The 17374-nt window shown below is 55.8% G+C and overlaps 8 protein-coding genes across 8 annotated transcripts; 5 read left to right on the top strand and 3 right to left on the bottom strand.

The window, feature by feature from the left end:
• Positions 1-153: 153 nt before the first annotated feature.
• Positions 154-1521, top strand: P153DRAFT_376193 (phosphoserine aminotransferas-like protein; the record flags this gene model as incomplete). Its single annotated transcript, XM_033669638.1, has 2 exons — positions 154-1363; positions 1451-1521. The coding sequence occupies 2 exons, from the start codon at positions 154-156 to the stop codon at positions 1519-1521; spliced, it is 1281 nt and encodes a 426-aa protein (XP_033523209.1).
• Positions 1522-2499: 978 nt separating this feature from the next.
• P153DRAFT_291856 (uncharacterized protein) lies at positions 2500-4439 on the top strand (the record flags this gene model as incomplete). Its single annotated transcript, XM_033663795.1, has 5 exons — positions 2500-2774; positions 2822-2916; positions 2967-3035; positions 3084-3460; positions 3531-4439. 5 exons carry the CDS (start codon positions 2500-2502, stop codon positions 4437-4439), a joined length of 1725 nt encoding a protein of 574 aa, XP_033523208.1.
• A 210-nt stretch (positions 4440-4649) lies between these two features.
• P153DRAFT_317183 (amino acid transporter) lies at positions 4650-6817 on the bottom strand (the record flags this gene model as incomplete). Its single annotated transcript, XM_033665015.1, has 2 exons — positions 5546-6817; positions 4650-5495 (listed from the first exon to the last, which is right to left on the bottom strand). Coding segments are annotated over exons 1-2 (1866 nt in total), but the record flags the coding sequence as incomplete, so codon positions are not given.
• Positions 6818-6887: 70 nt separating this feature from the next.
• Positions 6888-10100, top strand: P153DRAFT_386020 (leucyl-tRNA synthetase; the record flags this gene model as incomplete). The annotated part of the gene is made up of 2 exons (XM_033670485.1): positions 6888-7370; positions 7422-10100. 2 exons carry the CDS (start codon positions 6888-6890, stop codon positions 10098-10100), a joined length of 3162 nt encoding a protein of 1053 aa, XP_033523206.1.
• Positions 10101-10702: 602 nt separating this feature from the next.
• Positions 10703-11962, top strand: P153DRAFT_423297 (uncharacterized protein; the record flags this gene model as incomplete). Its single annotated transcript, XM_033672418.1, has 2 exons — positions 10703-11035; positions 11121-11962. 2 exons carry the CDS (start codon positions 10703-10705, stop codon positions 11802-11804), a joined length of 1017 nt encoding a protein of 338 aa, XP_033523205.1. The 3' UTR covers positions 11805-11962.
• A 1032-nt stretch (positions 11963-12994) lies between these two features.
• P153DRAFT_367149 (Actin, gamma) lies at positions 12995-14997 on the bottom strand. Its single transcript, XM_033668200.1, has 8 exons — positions 14932-14997; positions 14774-14848; positions 14641-14671; positions 14432-14487; positions 14310-14340; positions 13481-14252; positions 13198-13429; positions 12995-13149 (listed from the first exon to the last, which is right to left on the bottom strand). The coding sequence occupies exons 2-7, from the start codon at positions 14778-14780 to the stop codon at positions 13199-13201; spliced, it is 1128 nt and encodes a 375-aa protein (XP_033523204.1). The 5' UTR covers positions 14781-14848; positions 14932-14997; the 3' UTR covers positions 12995-13149; position 13198.
• An 805-nt stretch (positions 14998-15802) lies between these two features.
• Positions 15803-16471, top strand: P153DRAFT_291751 (Fes1-domain-containing protein; the record flags this gene model as incomplete). Its single annotated transcript, XM_033663785.1, has 2 exons — positions 15803-16183; positions 16238-16471. The coding sequence occupies 2 exons, from the start codon at positions 15803-15805 to the stop codon at positions 16469-16471; spliced, it is 615 nt and encodes a 204-aa protein (XP_033523203.1).
• A 216-nt stretch (positions 16472-16687) lies between these two features.
• On the bottom strand, positions 16688-17217 carry P153DRAFT_386016 (uncharacterized protein; the record flags this gene model as incomplete). Its single annotated transcript, XM_033670484.1, has 2 exons — positions 16688-16999; positions 17056-17217. 2 exons carry the CDS (start codon positions 17215-17217, stop codon positions 16688-16690), a joined length of 474 nt encoding a protein of 157 aa, XP_033523202.1.
• Positions 17218-17374: the final 157 nt, after the last annotated feature.

Raw genomic sequence — 17374 nt, 5'->3', positions numbered from 1 at the left:
TCGGACGCGTTCGGTGACGAGGGACGTTGGACTCACTCGTATGACGCGACGGCTATAGAAATTTCCATCAGTCACCCCTCATACTCTCTCTTGTAGCCTCCACTACTTACTTCACGTCACTCTACCGAACTACAGACCACTCCAGACCTCACAATGGTGAACCGTTCGGACATCAACTACTTCGGTGCTGGCCCTGCGCCACTCCCCACCGCGGTTCTCGAGAGAGCATCGCAGGCCCTCTTGAACTACCAAGACAAAGGCCTTGGTCTTTGCGAAATCTCCCATCGCTCGCCCGAAGCCAACGCGATTCTCGCCGACACGAAGCAGGCGCTTACCACGCTTCTCGATATCCCGGACGACTACGAGATCCTCTTCCTCCAGAGTGGCGGTACCGGCGAGTTCAGTGCGACCGTATACAACCTCGTCTCGATATGGGTGGAGAAGAAGCGCGCCAAGATCGCTGAAGAGGTCGGCGACAACAAGGAAGAGGTGCTCAAGAGGCTTCGCAAGGTGGTGGATGAGGAACTCAAGCTCGACTACCTCGTCACGGGTTCTTGGTCGCTGAAGGCATCGCAGGAGGCTGCACGTCTCATAGGCGCCAAACACATCAATGTGGCAGTAGACGCGCGCAAAGCCAATGACGGAAAATTCGGCGTCATTCCCTCAGAGGACCAATGGAGCCTCACACCTCGGTCGTCGGCTGGTGGGCCAGCCTTTGTGTACTTCTGCGACAACGAAACCGTCGATGGCATCGAGTTCCCGTCCTTCCCACACAGCCTCGAGGGCGATGATGCGCCATTAGTGTGCGCCGACATGTCATCCAATTTCATCTCTCGAAAAGTGGATGTTCGGAAGTATGCCGTCATATTCGGCGGTGCACAAAAGAACATTGGAAACACTGGTATTGCGATTGTGATTATGCGCAAATCTTTGCTACCGCCACATTCGACTCCTGCTTCACCTGACCTGCTGAGAGAGCTTGGCTTGTCTGTCGGTCCTATAGTGCTGGATTACCCTACCATCGCAAAGAACAACTCACTATACAACACATTGCCCATCTTCGACGTCTGGGTAGCTGGACAAGTTATGAACGGGCTCGTAGATTTGTACGGCACCAAGCGCATCGGCGGTCAAGAAGAAATCTCCGACGAGAAGGCTCGCCTGATCTATGAGGCACTCGAGAAGCACTCGGACGTATATCGGGTTGTTCCAGACAAGTCGGTGCGCAGCAGAATGAACATCTGCTTCAGGGTCCATGGTGGAGACGCAGAAAAAGAGAAGGCTTTCCTTGCAGGTGCGGAGAAGAAGGGCCTGGTAGGCCTCAAGGGTCATCGTAGCGTGGGCGGCATACGTGCCAGCAACTGTGAGTACCTCCACAAACCCCCCTACCACATGTTGCAATGGCTTGGTCTTGTCGTCGTAGAGAATGCTAACTTGCCGTGTGTCATAGATAACGCGGTCTCACTTGACGGAACGAAGCTGCTTGTTTCGTACATTGAGGAGTATGCGAAGACAACTTGAACGATATGATGTCAACAGTTTGAATCGACGTTCTACTCAAAGCGCCAATATCTCCTATGCCGGTTTCATTGGCTCTCTCATTACTCCACGGCGCGAAAACTGCTTTGGGGTTATTTGTAATGATCGGTGGGGGAACAGGGATTCGGCGTTCCCAATGTCTCAGATGTGGCTGAAGCGAAGGTCTGCGGCGATGTCTAAAACCCAGCAAGCATCAGAACCTTAGTCTAACCTCTCAACCTTTTCACGACCATCAAGTGCATCACGAGCTTACTGAAGCGCCTGCAGGTATCGAATTGGCAGATTGAAGGACAGTGTGAGCCGCATGACGGGAGTGAAACTGTGGTGACTAGACAAGCGCTCAGTTTTGACAAAAGGTATACTTACGTTGCTGACAGTGTTGAGCGTGATTGAAATCGCAATAACATTTAGCAAAAGTACAACGGTAAGTACTAATGCCTGTTTGAGTAGTTCTAAATTGGTAATTGTAGCCTCTGGTAAAGCCCGATCCGATGACCATACGGACATGCATGCCTGCATCTATCCGCAGCTCCGACTGCCCAGAACATTCGCGACTTACATGGTGTTGAAACCTCACCTCCGCCCCAACATGTGAAGAGTCAACTTCCAACATCAAGCTATCCTGTCCGGCCAGTGAGCGAATGAACTGACAGATGCGTCAAAAAGCGCCATCTCGAAACCCTCCGCCACTAGTACAGCCCCTTGGTTCTCTCTCAAATACTGTTTGATGTCTCATACCCACACCTGCAGGTCGTCGGGCTTGATGTCTGCTTTTTCTCCCTTTCCTTCGTTCTGCTGGCAGGCTCAGCCACTTGTGTAATCACTACTGAGCAGGTTCTCTTTTTTCCCCCTCATTTAGTCTAATTTCCATGAATATATAGCCATCATCGTTCCTTTCAGCCGCTGCTGGTTACCAGCGATACTTTCCTTCTTGTTTATTTTAGTGTAGGGGCAAACAAGATGGCAGACGCTTGGGTCGCTCGTTTTCCAACACTCGACGTGCGCTCGCATCTCAATCTCACCCTCAATATGTCGACTATTCACCAGACTCCGTGGATGGAGTCGAACACGACAAGAGCCACGATTGCTAGCTTACAGTTGGAGAAGGTTCAGGCTATACGCACAATGCATCTGACATTGGGAGCTTTCAGTCTGGCTTTGGCGCTGTTGACGATTCATCGGATCCTGTCAGATGCGAGGAGAGTAGCTGCTTTGCAAGTTTCACTCAGGAGGCAGTAAGTCGACAAAACTTGGTGCGAGGACTTCATCTAACATCGTCAAGAAGATTCAAGTCTCTCCGGAACGTCCACCCCGCCGAAATCTTCCCATTAGCAATCGTTTGCGGCGCGGCACTCCAACAGATCTTCTTCGTATCAGGTAGGCTTTCCCGTCAAAATGAGGTGCGGGTCTTTACTGAACATTGACAGTACAAAGCACGACTCTTCAAACGATCTTCTCCGACAAGTGTCGAGGGCTGACAATGATCACCTACCCCGGTATGTGCACTCAACCAAGCCAAACCATGCAAAAACTGACAGTTCTAGCTCTCTTCCTCGTCGGATACATCACCCTAGTCTTTGGCGTCGAAACAGCAATCCGGGCAGTCCGCTCGGAAAGCTTTGCTCCACGCGGCAAATGGAACACACTGATATGCATCGGCACAGTATCCTTCCTGCTCCTGCTGACCTGGATACCGACAATCGTCTGGCCAATGTCACGACGCTGTTTCGGCAGCCTAATCTGGTTCCCCATGCGCTACGACCTCCTCACACTGGTCATCGTATGCATCCTCGTGGCCTCGCTCCTCCTCCTCGCAGCACTAATCAGCATCCAACTCCTGCGAACCAAGAACGTCGACCCCAACGAGCGCATCGCCGCATCCCGCATGGCATACTTCCTCCTCATCACCGCGCTGATCTACGTACGTCCCCCTTTCCATCCATCCCCCCCACCCAACACCAACCCCCAACCCCTACTAACCAAACGCAAAGACGCTCCTCATCCCCGTAGAAATCCAATCCCTCCGCCGCGACTTCGCCACCGCCCTCCGCAGCTCCCACATCGCAGAAGTCTCCCTCTTCTCCTCAGGCATGATAATCACTTTCTTCCACCTCTTCCTGCGCACAAACGCCGAGCGCACCGCTATCCGCGAGCTGAGCGCACCGCGCCAGCAGAAACGGCCCCGCATCCGCTTCTTCGGCCCCAGCGACCTCGAGATCAATATCAGCAGCCCCATGGACCTGCGGCGAGGCCGGCGCCCGGACAGCAGACAGGGGCTGATTGATGTGGGGCCCGAGAAGAACGGTGCGGATTTCGACGTCGAGGAGTTCGACAACGAGCGGGGGGATAAGGAGAGGAATTGGCCGCTGCCGGATGAGCGTAGGCTGGTTGCGTCGACGTACTCGTTTTTTCCTAAGGACGAGGCGCCGCGTCCTGCTGTCCGTGCAAACGCTCCCCGCACGCCCTCCTCGCCGTCTACTTCCTCATCTACGTCTGCTTCGTCTTCCACAACAACCCTAACGCTCAGCCCCTTAACCCCACCCCGCCCCCTCTTCGCCCCACCCCGCCGCATCCAAAGCACAGACAGCAGCCTGACGGTAGAAATCGGCCTGCGCTTCTCGCTTGCCCCTGCTACGCTTCTCACAGCAGGGCGGTACACGCCGTCGGTGCATGGAGAGGCGGAGGGAGGCGTTGTGCGTCCGCCGCCCACGTTGGGGAGGGGTGTGTATCGCGAGAAGGGGGATAGGTGGGATAAACAACTCCCTGCTGTGCCGGATGAGAGGGCTGTTTCGCCTGTGGCGGGGGTGGGCGTGGTTAGTGGGTTGCGGATGAATCCTGTTACGCCTGTTGTGGGCAGTGCTGCGGGGCGGGCGGAGGAGGGGAGGAGGGGGTGGATATAAGATGGTTGTCTATAATTGTTTGTCTGTCTGTGTGTTAGTACATGTACAACATCTTCCCATTACTTTTCTCGAGGTTAGAAATAAACGTTTGACCCTCACCTATCACCCCTGGAAAGAACACGTGCAAGGGACAATACATCGAATTCAACTGATTTATTTCATTAATCATACACCACCACCTCACCCCCCTTCCATTCCATACACTCACCGCCACCGTCTCCAAACCCTCCACCCGCCCTCCTCCCCGCCCAACCTCGCCCTCCCCTTCCCCTTCCCCCTCCGCCTCCCCACCCACGCAAACCACACCACCAATCCCCCAACCATAAAAGCAACAACAAGCAGCGTCTGCACGGGCTCCGCAAAAACCGCCCGACTAAGCAAGAACAAACTAACGCAGCAGAAAATAATCGGGGTGGTGATCCAAGTTTTATACGGCCGGGGCAGATCCGGTTCTTTAACACGCAACACGATGAGGCCGAGGACGGTCTGGAAGTAGAAGGCGTAGCCTGCGACGCCGTAGAAGGTGACGAGGGTGTCGAAGGAGCCGATTGCGATGTAGGATGCTGTGAGGAGGGCGTTGAGGAGCATGGCGGCGATGGGGGTGTAGAAGAAGCCTGCGTCGGCGTCGGCGAAGGCGGATAGGAGTTTGCTCTGTATGCGTGTGCTACTTTGCTGATTGTTATTGTTGTTGTTACTGTGGATGCGAAGCGCGCGGTGGGATTTTCCGATGCCGATGTCGCCGAAGAGGGAGGGTAGGTAGCCTTCTTTTGCTGCGGCGTGGACGAGGCGGCTGGAGGTGAAGGTTGTGGCGTTGAGGGCGCCGAAGCAGGAGCCTGCGACGAAGAGGGCGAGGATGCAGGAGCCGATTGGGCCGAAGACTTGGGAGCCGAAGGCGACGGCGACGGTGTTTGAGGATTCTATGACCGAGGTGGGGAGGACGAGGAAGTAGGATATGTTGGCCATGATGTAGCAGAGGATGACGAGGGGGAGGGATGTGTGGATTACGCGGGGGAGGTCGCGGGCGGGGTTCTTGAACTCGGCGGTTACGTAGTTGACCTGGTAGTATATTAGCTGTGTGTGGGTGTAGATGGGGATGGTTGACGTACATTATCCCAGCCGTCAAAGGCCCAGAGGCCGGCATAGAGAGCTACAGCCCAGTTGCTGACGTCGGTCTTTGTGTTATCGAACCAGCCCTGCTTCTTCCAGTCGTCGTTGGCATTGCCCTTGTAGGAGAGGCCGGTGACTGCGACGACAATGCCAATGACAGCCACACCCAGCAGGACGACAAACTTCAAAAACATGAAGACGTCGGCGCTCCTCGTGCCCAGCTTGGTCGACACGCAATTGAGGGCCGTGACGACTACCAGCCCGGCCAGCGCAACGCCCTTGTACAGCCAGGCGCTGGCGTCGACTGCCTCTGCACCAATGACGGCGCGGACGAGGTACTCTCCAAAGATGATGGCGATGATGGCTGCCGAGCCCGGCTTGAGGACGACGACAGCACACCAGGTGAACAGGAAGCCGGCCCACTCGCCGAAGATCTTGGAGAGGTAGACCTGGGCGCCTCCGTTCAGCGGGATGGCGCCCCCCAGCTCGGCATAGCTCGCGGCGCCCGTCCAGGCCAGAATGCCGGCCACGACCCAGACCAGCAGCGAGGCGCCCGGCGAGCCGGCGTTCTTGTTGACCTGCGAGGGCGAGGAGAAGATGCCGCTGCCTATGATGAGGCCGATGACGAGCGACAGGCCGTTGAGGTACGTCAGGGTCTTGTTCTTCTCGAGCGAGCCGCCGGTCAGGGCATTGGACGGGTCGAGGGCGGCGGTCGAGGGGGCGCCGAGGGCCGTGTAGCCCTGGGCGGTGGACGAGAGCGGGAACAGGGCCGGGGCAAAGTCAAAGGCCGACGAGACGCTGTAGGAGCGGTGGTGTCGCGGGCGGCCGTCGCCATGGCCTGCTGGGTTCAGCTCCGACAGCGGGTCCTCGTCGTCAAAGGACAGGCGGCGCGAGGACGGGGCGCCCGAGGCGGACGAGTCTTCCGAGGTGCGGCGCGAGAGGTGCTCAGAAGAGGCCAGCGAGGCGAGCTCGAGGGAGTCGCGCGTGGGCGGCGGGAGGGACGAGTAGCGGCCGGCCATGTTGCGGGGAATTGGTCAGGCCATGGGGGAAGGAGAGGGGATGCAGTAGAGCAAAGGCAGAAAAACAACACACAGACGGCAGTCTTGGCCCCTGGAACGATAGTCTTCCCCTTGCGACGAGACGAGACAGGACGAGGGCGGTGGTGAGCCAACGGGGGGCCGACGGTGAAGCTCTTGCATGCCGCTATCCATGCAGCTAGCGCCCGTCTCCAAAAAATCACCAGAGCTTGACCCCATCCACTGCCCCATCCATTGCCCCTCACCCGCGCGCATGTCGTCGCTCTGCTTGATGTCGCGTCTGGCCGAGTGACGCGCCCAGCTAATGTCGCGCTTCAGCCTGCACCGTGTACGACTGCCCGTCCCACGCAATGCCCCCCGCCGTGGCCTGAAAACCGCTTTCCACGTCCCCGTCTCCGCCGAAGCCCGCCACCGCGCCGCCAAAGAGGTGCGCGTCGAGAAGCTCACGGCGAAATGGCAGCCGCACTGGGACGAGCTGGCACCCAAATGGCACGCCATGCGCCCGCAGGACAAGGGCCCCGCCTACGTCCTGCCCATGTTCCCGTACCCCTCGGGCACCCTCCACCTGGGCCACCTGCGCGTCTACACCATCTCCGACGTCCTCGCCCGCTTCAAGCACATGCAGGGCTACCGCGTGCTGCACCCCATCGGCTGGGACGCCTTTGGCCTGCCTGCCGAGAACGCCGCCATCGAGCGCGGCGTGAGCCCCGAGAAGTGGACGCTGCAGAACATCGACGCCATGAAGGCCCAGATGACGGGCATGGGCGGCCGCTGGGACTGGGACGCTGTACGCCGCCTGCTCTGCCCGCCCCACCCGTAGAGCTGACGCGCCCTGCAGGAGATTCGCACCTGCGACCCCGCCTTCTACAAGCACACCCAGCGCATCTTCCTCATGCTGCATGAGCGCGGCCTGGCCTACCAGGCAGACTCGCTCGTCAACTACGACCCCGTCGACAAGACGGTCCTCGCCAACGAACAGGTCGACGCCAATGGCTGCTCGTGGCGCTCGGGCGCAAAGGTCGAGAAGCTCATGCTGAGGCAGTGGTTCCTGAAGATCAAGGAGTTCCAGGAGCCTCTGCTCAACGACCTGGAAAAGCTGGCAGAGGACGGCAGGTGGCCCGACAAGGTGCTCGCCATGCAGAAGAACTGGATCGGCAAGTCCGAGGGCACCAAGCTGTGCTTCGATATCAAATCCACAGACGACGTCCAATTCGAGCCGGTCGACGTCTTCACCACCAGAGCAGACACCCTCTTCGGCGTGCAATACATCGCCCTGTCGCTCACTCATCCCATCACGCGGGCAGCTGCAGAACACGACGAGTCGCTCCGCGCATTCATCGACCGCGCAAAGACCCTGCCCCCTGATACCAAGGAAGGCTATCTGCTGCCAAACATCACCGCCCAGAACCCAGTCTCCGACATCACCGAACTATGTTCTTCTCCTGTACCTGTTTATGTCGCCCCGTATGTCCTCGACGACTACGGCTCCGGTGCGGTCATGGGCGTGCCGGGCCACGACACCCGCGACCACGCCTTTTGGCGGACAAACGCCGGCACTTCACCCATGGAGGTTGTCATCACCCGCAAAAAAGACGAGATTGTAAAGTTCCAAGACAGCCAAGACAATCCCATGTTGGAAAAGGGCTTCGTCGCACCAGAGATAGACGGATTCGGAGGCCTTCCCTCGGACGAGGCCGCACGCAGTATCGTCGACAAACTCCGGGAAGCTGGAAAACGCGCCGAAACAACAACGAATTGGCGACTGCGGGACTGGCTCATCAGTCGCCAACGCTACTGGGGCACGCCTATACCCATCGTCCACTGTGGCGACTGCGGTCCCGTGCCTGTGCCTGAACAAGACCTGCCAGTCAAGCTACCCATTCTGCCAGCCGCCTTCTTCCAAGGCAGCAAGGGCAACCCCTTGGCTGAAAACAAGACGTGGAAGAAAACTACCTGCCCCAAGTGTGGATCGGCTGCTGAGCGCGAGACTGACACCATGGACACGTTCATGGACTCGTCCTGGTACTTTTTCAGGTTCCTAGATCCGAAGAACAAGACTGCGCTGATGGATCCCGCCAAAGCAAACGACGGCATGCCCGTGGATGTCTACGTCGGCGGAGTGGAGCATGCCATCCTGCATCTGCTGTATGCTCGCTTCATCTCAAAGTTCCTCGCTACAACACCTTCCTGGCCAGAGGGAAATCTGGTCAACGGTGAGCCGTTCAAGCAGCTAATCACGCAAGGAATGGTACACGGGAAAACCTTTACCGACCCAGAGAATGGACGATTCTTGCGTCCTGATGAAGTCAACCGGGCCGACCCCTCCAAACCACTCATCAAAGCGAGCGGCCTTCCTCCCAACGTCAGTTTCGAGAAAATGTCAAAGAGCAAGTACAACGGCGTCGACCCCGGAGCCACAATCGCAAAGTACGGCGCTGATGCCACGCGAGCACACATGCTGTTCCAGGCACCCGTCAGTGAGGTCCTGGAGTGGGACGAGAAGAAAATCACCGGTGTCCAGCGCTGGCTGCAACGCGTCATCCGACTCTCCAGCGCATTCTGGTGGCCCGACCAAGAGCTAGCCCGGTTCAAGTGCAGCACCCCCACAGACCCAGACGAGACTCTCGTCACCATCCTACAGCGCGAGTCCCTCGACGTCAAGGGGGAATTCACAAAAACAGAAGACGCCGTCATCAACGCCCTGCTCCCCATCGAGGCCCACCTCTGGACCAAAACCCAGCAAACAATCGCCAGCGTAACAGACTCGTACTCGAAAACCCACTCCCTCAACACCGTCATCAGCGACCTCATGACGCTCACAAACACAATCTGGGACGCGCCGCACGTCTCCGCCACAACCCCGCTCCTCAAATGGTACGCAATGCTGCACCTGATCCGCATGCTGGCCCCCATCGCCCCCGGCGTCGGAGAAGAAGCCTGGGACCGCCTCGCCTCAAACACCACCCCGCGCGGCCACAAATTCCAAACCCGCCTCTCCGTCTTCGCTACCGGCTTCCCCACCCCGGACCTCGATATCCTCGCTAAAATCAACGTTACGGTTCGATGCGTCATCCAGCTCAACGGTAAGCGCAAGTTCGATACCGATATCCTCAAGATGCCCGAGAGCATCAAGGCGGCGAGCAAGCGCCCGGTCGCCGAGCAGTGGGTGCTGCAGCAGCTGCTTGACTCGGAGGAGGGGCACGAGTGGCTGGATAGGAAGACGGGGCGGATTTGGAGGGCCGGCGCGTCGAAGGAGGATGCTGCTGCTCATGCTGCTGGTGCTGATGCTGAGGAGGAGGATATGGAGGAACAAAAGTATACCATCCCCAGGGGCTGGAAACTTGTCATTGTCAATGGAGGCAAGTTGGTCAATTTCGTCTCGAAGAAGGAGAAGGTGGAGGAGGAGGTGGAGGTTGATGATACGTGGGCGGAGGTCGACCGCAAACAGGCGGAGAAGAGACATCCGTCTGTGCCGTTGGCGTGGCTGGGGTTGATGGGGAAAAATAAAAAGAAGTAGGGGGTTTGTAGGATAGTATAGGATTGTATATGTATATGTATTTGTGCAGCAAGGGCCAGTGCCAACTGTGTATTTTATCGTCTTTTCATGTATGATATAGCGCACTTGTTGCTGTTTTCTATCCATCGCTGGCTTTTACTTTGTGGAATGGGAAGAAAATCATTCGTAGTTGAAAATGTGACGAACGATGAGATCTTTTTTTAACCCTTGCTTGTCTGCTGTTCTTCTCCGTTTTTGTCTTTTTCTGGCCAGACGGATGGGGGTACGCGCTGGAATGTGCTGTGCTACTAAACAAACATTTGGATGGATGGATGGTGCACTCTCCTGGGATGTGCATGATGTACCTATCCTCTTGGTTAATAGGGAAGCGAGGAAGTGTGGCGGGCGTGTACAACTGTAAATTCTAGCACAACCCTTTTGCACTGATCAAGATGTAGTCGTCCAGCTAGGTATCACAGCATCCTCGCGTGCTTCGACGTCCGAGTCCCAAGCCCGCCATGTCCGACGTTCCGACGCCGCGTCATCGATTGCGGAACGCATTCCGAACCCTCTGGGAAACTTTCTACAACTCCTCACCACGAATACACACACAACCACCCACGATGTTCCCACGCGCCCCCCTCCACATAGCACGCACACGCATATACACAAATACACTCCAGCGCTTCCCGCCCTCCCGTCTCCAATCCACATCCACAATCCCCGTCACGCAGACCTGCCCATCGCCGACATGCGCCTGCGCCGCCACGCCGGCCGACCTCGACATCGACCGCGCGGCGCCGCTGCTAAACACCATGGCGGCGTATGCGCAGCACGTGGTGGTGTGTACGGGGAAGGAGGATTGGAGCAGTAATATCGAGCAGGAGGAGGGTGGGACGGGGGAGTTTGTGCGCGGGTTGAAGGGCGTGGTTGGGCGGGGAGGAGAGGGCTTTGATGTTTGTTTGTTTTCTTCCTTTCCTATCGCTGGGTTGTGCTGTGTTGGTTTTGTAGGATTGAGAGCTAACATCTGAGCAAAAACAGCCATTCAACAACATCCTCATCACCGCGTCCTCGCTACCGACCAACAACACACCCCAAAACACAACAACAACATCAGCCCTCCTCTTCCCAGCCTTCAAACGCATACAAGCCATCCCACATGACCCCTCCTCCCTCGCAAACTTCTCATCCGCCTTCCTAAAAGCACAAACCCTCCACCCTATGCACGCACCCCTCTCCCCCCCCCAAAAAGCAGCTCTCACGCGCCAACCCGCACTCACCCCCCTCTTCGCCACAACCCCCATAACCACACCCACGATCCTAATCTGCGGCCACGGCTCGCGCGACTCGCGCTGCGGCATCCTGGGCCCGATACTTCACGCGGCGTTTAAAGCGGAGCTACAGCGGCGCGGCATCGAGGGCGAGGTGGCGCAGATTAGCCATATTGGGGGGCACAAGTATGCGGGGAATGTTATCGTGTATGTTCCGCCCAATGCGGGGGGGGCGTTGGCCGGCGCGGGGGTTTGGTATGGGAGGGTGGGGCCCGAGCAGGTTGAGGGGGTTGTGGGGGAGACGGTTGTAAGGGGGAGGGTGGTGGGGGAACTGCTTAGGGGGGGGATTACGGGGGAGGGGGGGAGCTTGGGGAGGGTTGTTGAGGATGGGATGAGGAAAGATGGTGGTGAGGGGGAGGAGGGACTGAGGTTGAGGGCTAGGGCGAGGGGGTGAGGTTGATGGCACTTTTAGGTATAAGAATATGGCTCAAGGTGGTCGTGTGTCGGCAGGGCAGCCAACTATAATATAACCCCGCTCGGTGAATAGTAACATGCTGCTATGCTGTAGTCTCCTACTGTTTATAAGTAAGCACATGCACTTTCTCGATCCACAGTCGAATACTACCAGACCGAACTCTTACTATCGTGTATTGGTGTTACAGACAAACAGCGCATCATCAACCAACCAAGTACAGCTCACACAACGCCATCACTCACTATCCTACTCCTACTTCCACGTAACTGGGCTCTACACACAAACACACCCCCGTGTCTATCGCTCGCCCACCCCCTTTGTACTAGATCAACCTGCATCACCACACTCAGACGAAACAACCCCCAGGATATAAAAGAAACCCCTATTCGTCATACAAGACTCAACAGATCAACCAGTCAGTGGATCTATCAGTCAGTCAATTAGTAGATTGGTAGAACAACCACAAACGAGACAAAAAGGTAGAGTTAGTTGATCGATAGGGACAAGGGCAATGTAAGAGTAAACCCAAGGACGAAGGCATTCTACCATCTCCTACATTTTCTCTATTTCTAGCATCATGATAATCAGAGCCGCGATCTCCATATTCACAACATCTTACACACATTAGAGTAGGTAGGTAGCGTGCTGGTTCATCGTTTGGGAGTGGTAGTCCAAATACCCGGAACCAAGCTGTAGCGACAACTACCTACATTCAGAGAGTGTGTTGAACTTGTGCGCCTTGAGTACTACTAGTATACGTCTACTAGCCTGCTCGGCCCGTGACGTTTATGTGGTTTTGTACATTTTGAGCACCCCGACTATGCCACTTCTCGGTTAGTCGAAAACTCCGGTATTGAAATACTGTGGATCTACCTAAAGTCCAAAGCTATCCGCCACCTGGCGTTAGTGTAAAGTTGCGCTGTGGGCCGACGTGGCGAATGGCTTAAACTTCAGGGTAGACTACAGCATGTCCTTCTCGGCGTAAAGACTACACAACATCAGGGTTGTCTCCACTTGAGCCGGGTCATGGAGATCTTAGTATAAGAACAGTCAAGGTCACAAAAAGCTGATCATTAACAATAAAGAGTCGTTTGGCCAACCTGGTTCATGTGAAAACGTCCAAATTCTAAGCTACAATCTTAAGATTTGGTCACACCTCCACTCATCAACTCAAACTCCTCCATAACATGATCGCCCAACCGCCTCGCTTTGCCGTTTTGTGAACAACCGTCATGCGTAAAACCCCAGTGTAACAGAGCGCCAATACAATGATGCCTCCGCTACTAGGCTTGTCGTAATATCGAGAACCGTACGCAAGAACACGCTGAAACGCATTAGTTGATGAACAGCTTCGTCGAGAGATGTCCATTACCTTAGAAGCACTTGCGGTGGACAATGGAAGGACCGCTCTCGTCGTACTCCTGCTTTGAGATCCACATCTGCTGGAAGGTAGACAGGGAAGCAAGAATGGAACCACCGATCCAGACGGAGTACTTGCGCTCCGGGGGAGCGATGATCTTGACCTTCATCGAGGATGGGGCAAGGGCAGTGATCTCCTTCTGCATACGGTCGGAGATACCGGGGTACATGGTGGTACCACCAGACTAGTTCTGGTTAGCCGCGTTCGCTGTCTAGTTTACAGCAGCAAAACATACCATGACAATGTTGCCGTACAAGTCTTTCCTGACGTCGACATCGCACTTCATGATGGAGTTGAAGGTGGTGACGTGGATACCACCGCTCTCAAGACCCAAGACAGAAGGCTGGAAGAGAGCCTCAGGAGCACGGAAACGCTCGTTGCCAATGGTGATGACCTGACCATCGGGAAGCTCGTAGGACTTCTCCAAGCTGGAGCTCTGGCTGGCGGTCTGGATCTCCTGCTCGAAGTCGAGGGCGACGTAGCAGAGCTTCTCCTTGATGTCACGAACGATTTCGCGCTCGGCAGTGGTGGAGAAGGTGTAACCGCGCTCAGCGAGAATCTTCATCAGGTAGTCGGTCAAGTCACGACCAGCCATGTCGACACGCGAGATGGCGTGGGGAAGCGCGAAACCCTCGTAGATGGGGACAACGTGGGTGACACCATCACCGGAGTCGAGCACGATACCGGTGGTACGACCGGAGGCGTACAGAGACAAAACGGCCTGGATGGAAACGTAGAACGCCGGGGCGTTGAAGGTCTCGAAAACGATCTGGGTCATCTTCTCACGGTTGGACTTGGGGTTGATGGGAGCCTCGGTGAGCAGGACGGGGTGCTCCTCGGGGGCGACACGCAGCTCGTTGTAGAAGGTGTGATGCCAAATCTTCTCCATGTCGTCCCAGTTCGTGACAACACCGTGCTCAATGGGGTATCGCAGCGTCAGGATACCACGCTTCGACTGTGCCTCATCACCGACATATGAGTCCTTCTGGCCCATACCGATCATGATACTGCACTGTTGTCAGCTTGCGAGTCATAAAGGCGCTGTCGGAGAGGGCTTCTCATACCCATGGTGACGGGGTCGGCCGACAATGGAAGCTGTAGAGTTGTTAGCAGTGGTTCTGCAGAGTCCTCAAGGCTACAGCGCAGATTCGCCATTGCGCAGCGGAGTGGGAGGGTGATGACTTACGGAAAACTGCTCGGGGCGCATCGTCACCGGCGAAACCGGCCTTGCACATACCCGAACTATCAATTGTCAGCTCGTGTCCATTAGATGATTCTACCTCGCGCGCTGCTATGGAGAGACTGTTGCAGCTCGATACGGTCGTGGTCGCAGCCAATGCAGGTAGCCCCTCCACAGCAGGGATGGCTGGCGTTCGTGTCGGGGGATGAGCTCACCCATTGTCAATAACGAGAGCGGCGACTTCCTCTGTAGATGGGAACACCAACGTTAGCAGAGCTCATTGAGATAGATGCGCATCGATTGACGATGGATAGGGGGCGCCAGGAACAGAAGACGGAAGCTGCTTACCCTCCATGTTGACTGATTAGGTGGTGAGATTAGGAGTAGGTGTAGAAGAGCGAGAGGATTGCAATCTGAGACTCGCTGCAGAAGATGGGCGTCAGTGTCAGGAAAGCAGAGATGCCGCAGGTCTGGCGGAAGGGGTGGAGACGGCGGTGGAAGCTTACAGGTCGTTGTTGAGGGTGTTGTTGAGGTTAGGTTCTTGTGCGCGAGGCAAAGTGCTTGCTGAAATACCCGTGCGCCGGCCTTGCCCAGATTTAGCGGGGAGAAGGAGCACCGGGAGGCTGGTGAAGGAGGCGAACGGCAGCTCCGATGATGGGAATTTTACGTTGATGCCGTGTTTGCAGTCAATCTGCATCAAGAATCAAGAATCACAATCAGCACTTTATATACACATTCACGTCGCTGTTCCAGGCTGCCACATTGTCATTGTGTACGCAAGCTCTTCCGTTACAGGCGGTGGGAGCTGCGGTCTGTCTTAGTAGAGCATAGACACTCCACTATCTTGACGTGTCGTGTTCTCGCCAACAAGCGCTCGTGGCAGACAGGTCCTGGCACAGCCGGGCGGCAGCAAGTCCATCTCCAGCCATCCCTAATGCTCACCGCCAACTCAAACCTCCCCGCCCAAACCGGACATGCAAGGATTCGCTGGCCGGACGAATCACGTGTAATGAGGGGCAGCGGGCCGCGAGGCGAGCACCTGCGTATCTGGCGACATCATTGTGCAATTGCTTTTGTTGATTCACGGACGTGTCAGACCGTTTGGGCGTTGGGTCTCAAACATAGCTGCATGCAGTGTTTAGTTTCGGTCGTTGTTTGCAGTGGAAGTGAAAGTGAGAAGCTGCTAGTAACGATGGATGGAATACTTGCGAACCTACTGGCATCTTCCAGCGCGCGCTGACGATCCAAGCCAAACAAATCTGTGTCGCCTTGATCGCACGCCAAAATTTATTCTCATACACAATCGCTTGTTCTCAAACACAACACACACCTACTCCTTCTCCATTATCACATCCCAATCACCGCACGTCAAGCAAGATGAACGATTCAAACATGAACAGCCTCTTGAAGTGGGGTGTCGAAAACTCAAAGGTCTCCAATGGCGCAGACGCGAAAACACAGCTCAACCAAGAAGCCCTGGCAGCCCTGTTTGGAGGAAACCAGAAGTCTGACGCGCAGATGATGAAGGAAATGATGGAGGTTGTGCAGGACGAGGAGGCCAAGCTAGAGAACAGGATCGTCGCGTTTGACAACTTCGAGCAGCTCATCGAGAACCTCGACAACGCAAACAACATCGAGTCGCTGAAGCTCTGGACACCACTAGTGGAGCAGTTGGAGAACAAGAACGCCGAGTTGAGGACATTCGCTGCATGGTGTTGCGCAACTGCCGTATCAAACAACATCAGAACCCAGGAACGAGTAAGCACTCCTTGTCCCTGAAACCTGCAAACCATAGCTCACAGAGGTACACAGCTTCTTATCGTTGGCGCTATCCCTATTCTAGTACGCATGGCAATAGAAGACACGGACAAGAAGGCGCGGAAGAAGGCGATACTGGCCCTCTCGTCCTCCGTCAGGAACTTCCAGGCAGGTCTTGACGAGGCCGTCTCCCACATGCCGGCTGAGTTCAAGCCTCAAGAGAAGCTCGACGCGAACGACATGGACTCGGTCGATGTTCTAATCAACAAACTACGAGAGAGCGTATAAGGGTTGCGGGTTGCATTTGGTCGGAGTTCTGGTACAAAGATTGGGTTAGCACTTATGGCGCATGGGTCTCGTAGGATTTTGGATGAGTAGGATTGTAAACGAACGTACTAGAGTTCCCGCAAAGAGGAATATGGGCTGCACGGTGCCAGACTGCTCTCAACAGAGTCCATTGAACGTCGTGTGCTCTTCTCTTTCATGGCATATATGTGTGCGATATCACAAAACCTCCATGACTAACCCGATCAGCTCACTGAACTGTTCTCTTCCGCTCATGCTCTTCTCCAGCCCCATGCCGACCACCAGCATCCTCGTGTCCCTCTCGTCGCGGGTCTTGATGATACTAGCGATTTGTGTTGCAAGAGTCTGGCCCAGAACATCGAGATTCGCCATGGTCCCGCCTAATATGGTCGTGGCTGTGAGATGGTGCATTGGAAGAAGGTCGGATGTGGGGTCTTCGTCGTCCCGGTCGAAGTAAGGGTTCGAGGGCATAGAGGCATCTGTACCGGCGATGTCGAGAGGCACATGAACCTGGTGGCAGACCAATCAGTACCAACGTCATGTTTGTCTTGAAATGTAATACGTACCCAGTGCGCCAGTTTTCCTTGCTGTGTGACCGTGACAAGTAACTTGTCTGTGAAGTTGACCGTGGTTGCAATCGTCTCGATGCCACTGATAATAGACGACGCTGTCCTTGTACGCGCCGGATATGCAGCTGGGGTGACAGTGTATTCGCCTGTCTCTGCCATGTTGTAGCAATCTGGGATTCTTGTGTACTTCGAACGCGTCTTGGGCCTCCAAGGGTCTCGCGGAGGAGATGCGGCGGACTCTGCCACGGATTGCCGCCTCCGACTCGCCGATCCCCGCCAAAATATTTCGAGCATCCAACCAAGCTTGGAACTCAGG

The sequence above is a fragment of the Dothidotthia symphoricarpi genome (genome assembly GCF_010015815.1).
Source record: "Dothidotthia symphoricarpi CBS 119687 unplaced genomic scaffold P153scaffold_11, whole genome shotgun sequence".
Taxonomy (NCBI): domain Eukaryota; kingdom Fungi; phylum Ascomycota; class Dothideomycetes; order Pleosporales; family Dothidotthiaceae; genus Dothidotthia; species Dothidotthia symphoricarpi.
Note: the sequence above shows the minus strand (reverse complement) of the source record. Positions and strands in the feature narration are given on the sequence as shown.

Coding starts and splice junctions, on each gene's coding strand:
- P153DRAFT_367149 (XM_033668200.1), bottom strand. Junction 14,488..14,640: donor GCTCTCGTTATTGACAATGG/GTGAGCTCATCC, acceptor GACAATTGATAG/TTCGGGTATGTGCAAGGCCG. Junction 14,341..14,431: donor TGCGCCCCGAGCAGTTTTCC/GTAAGTCATCAC, acceptor ACAACTCTACAG/CTTCCATTGTCGGCCGACCC.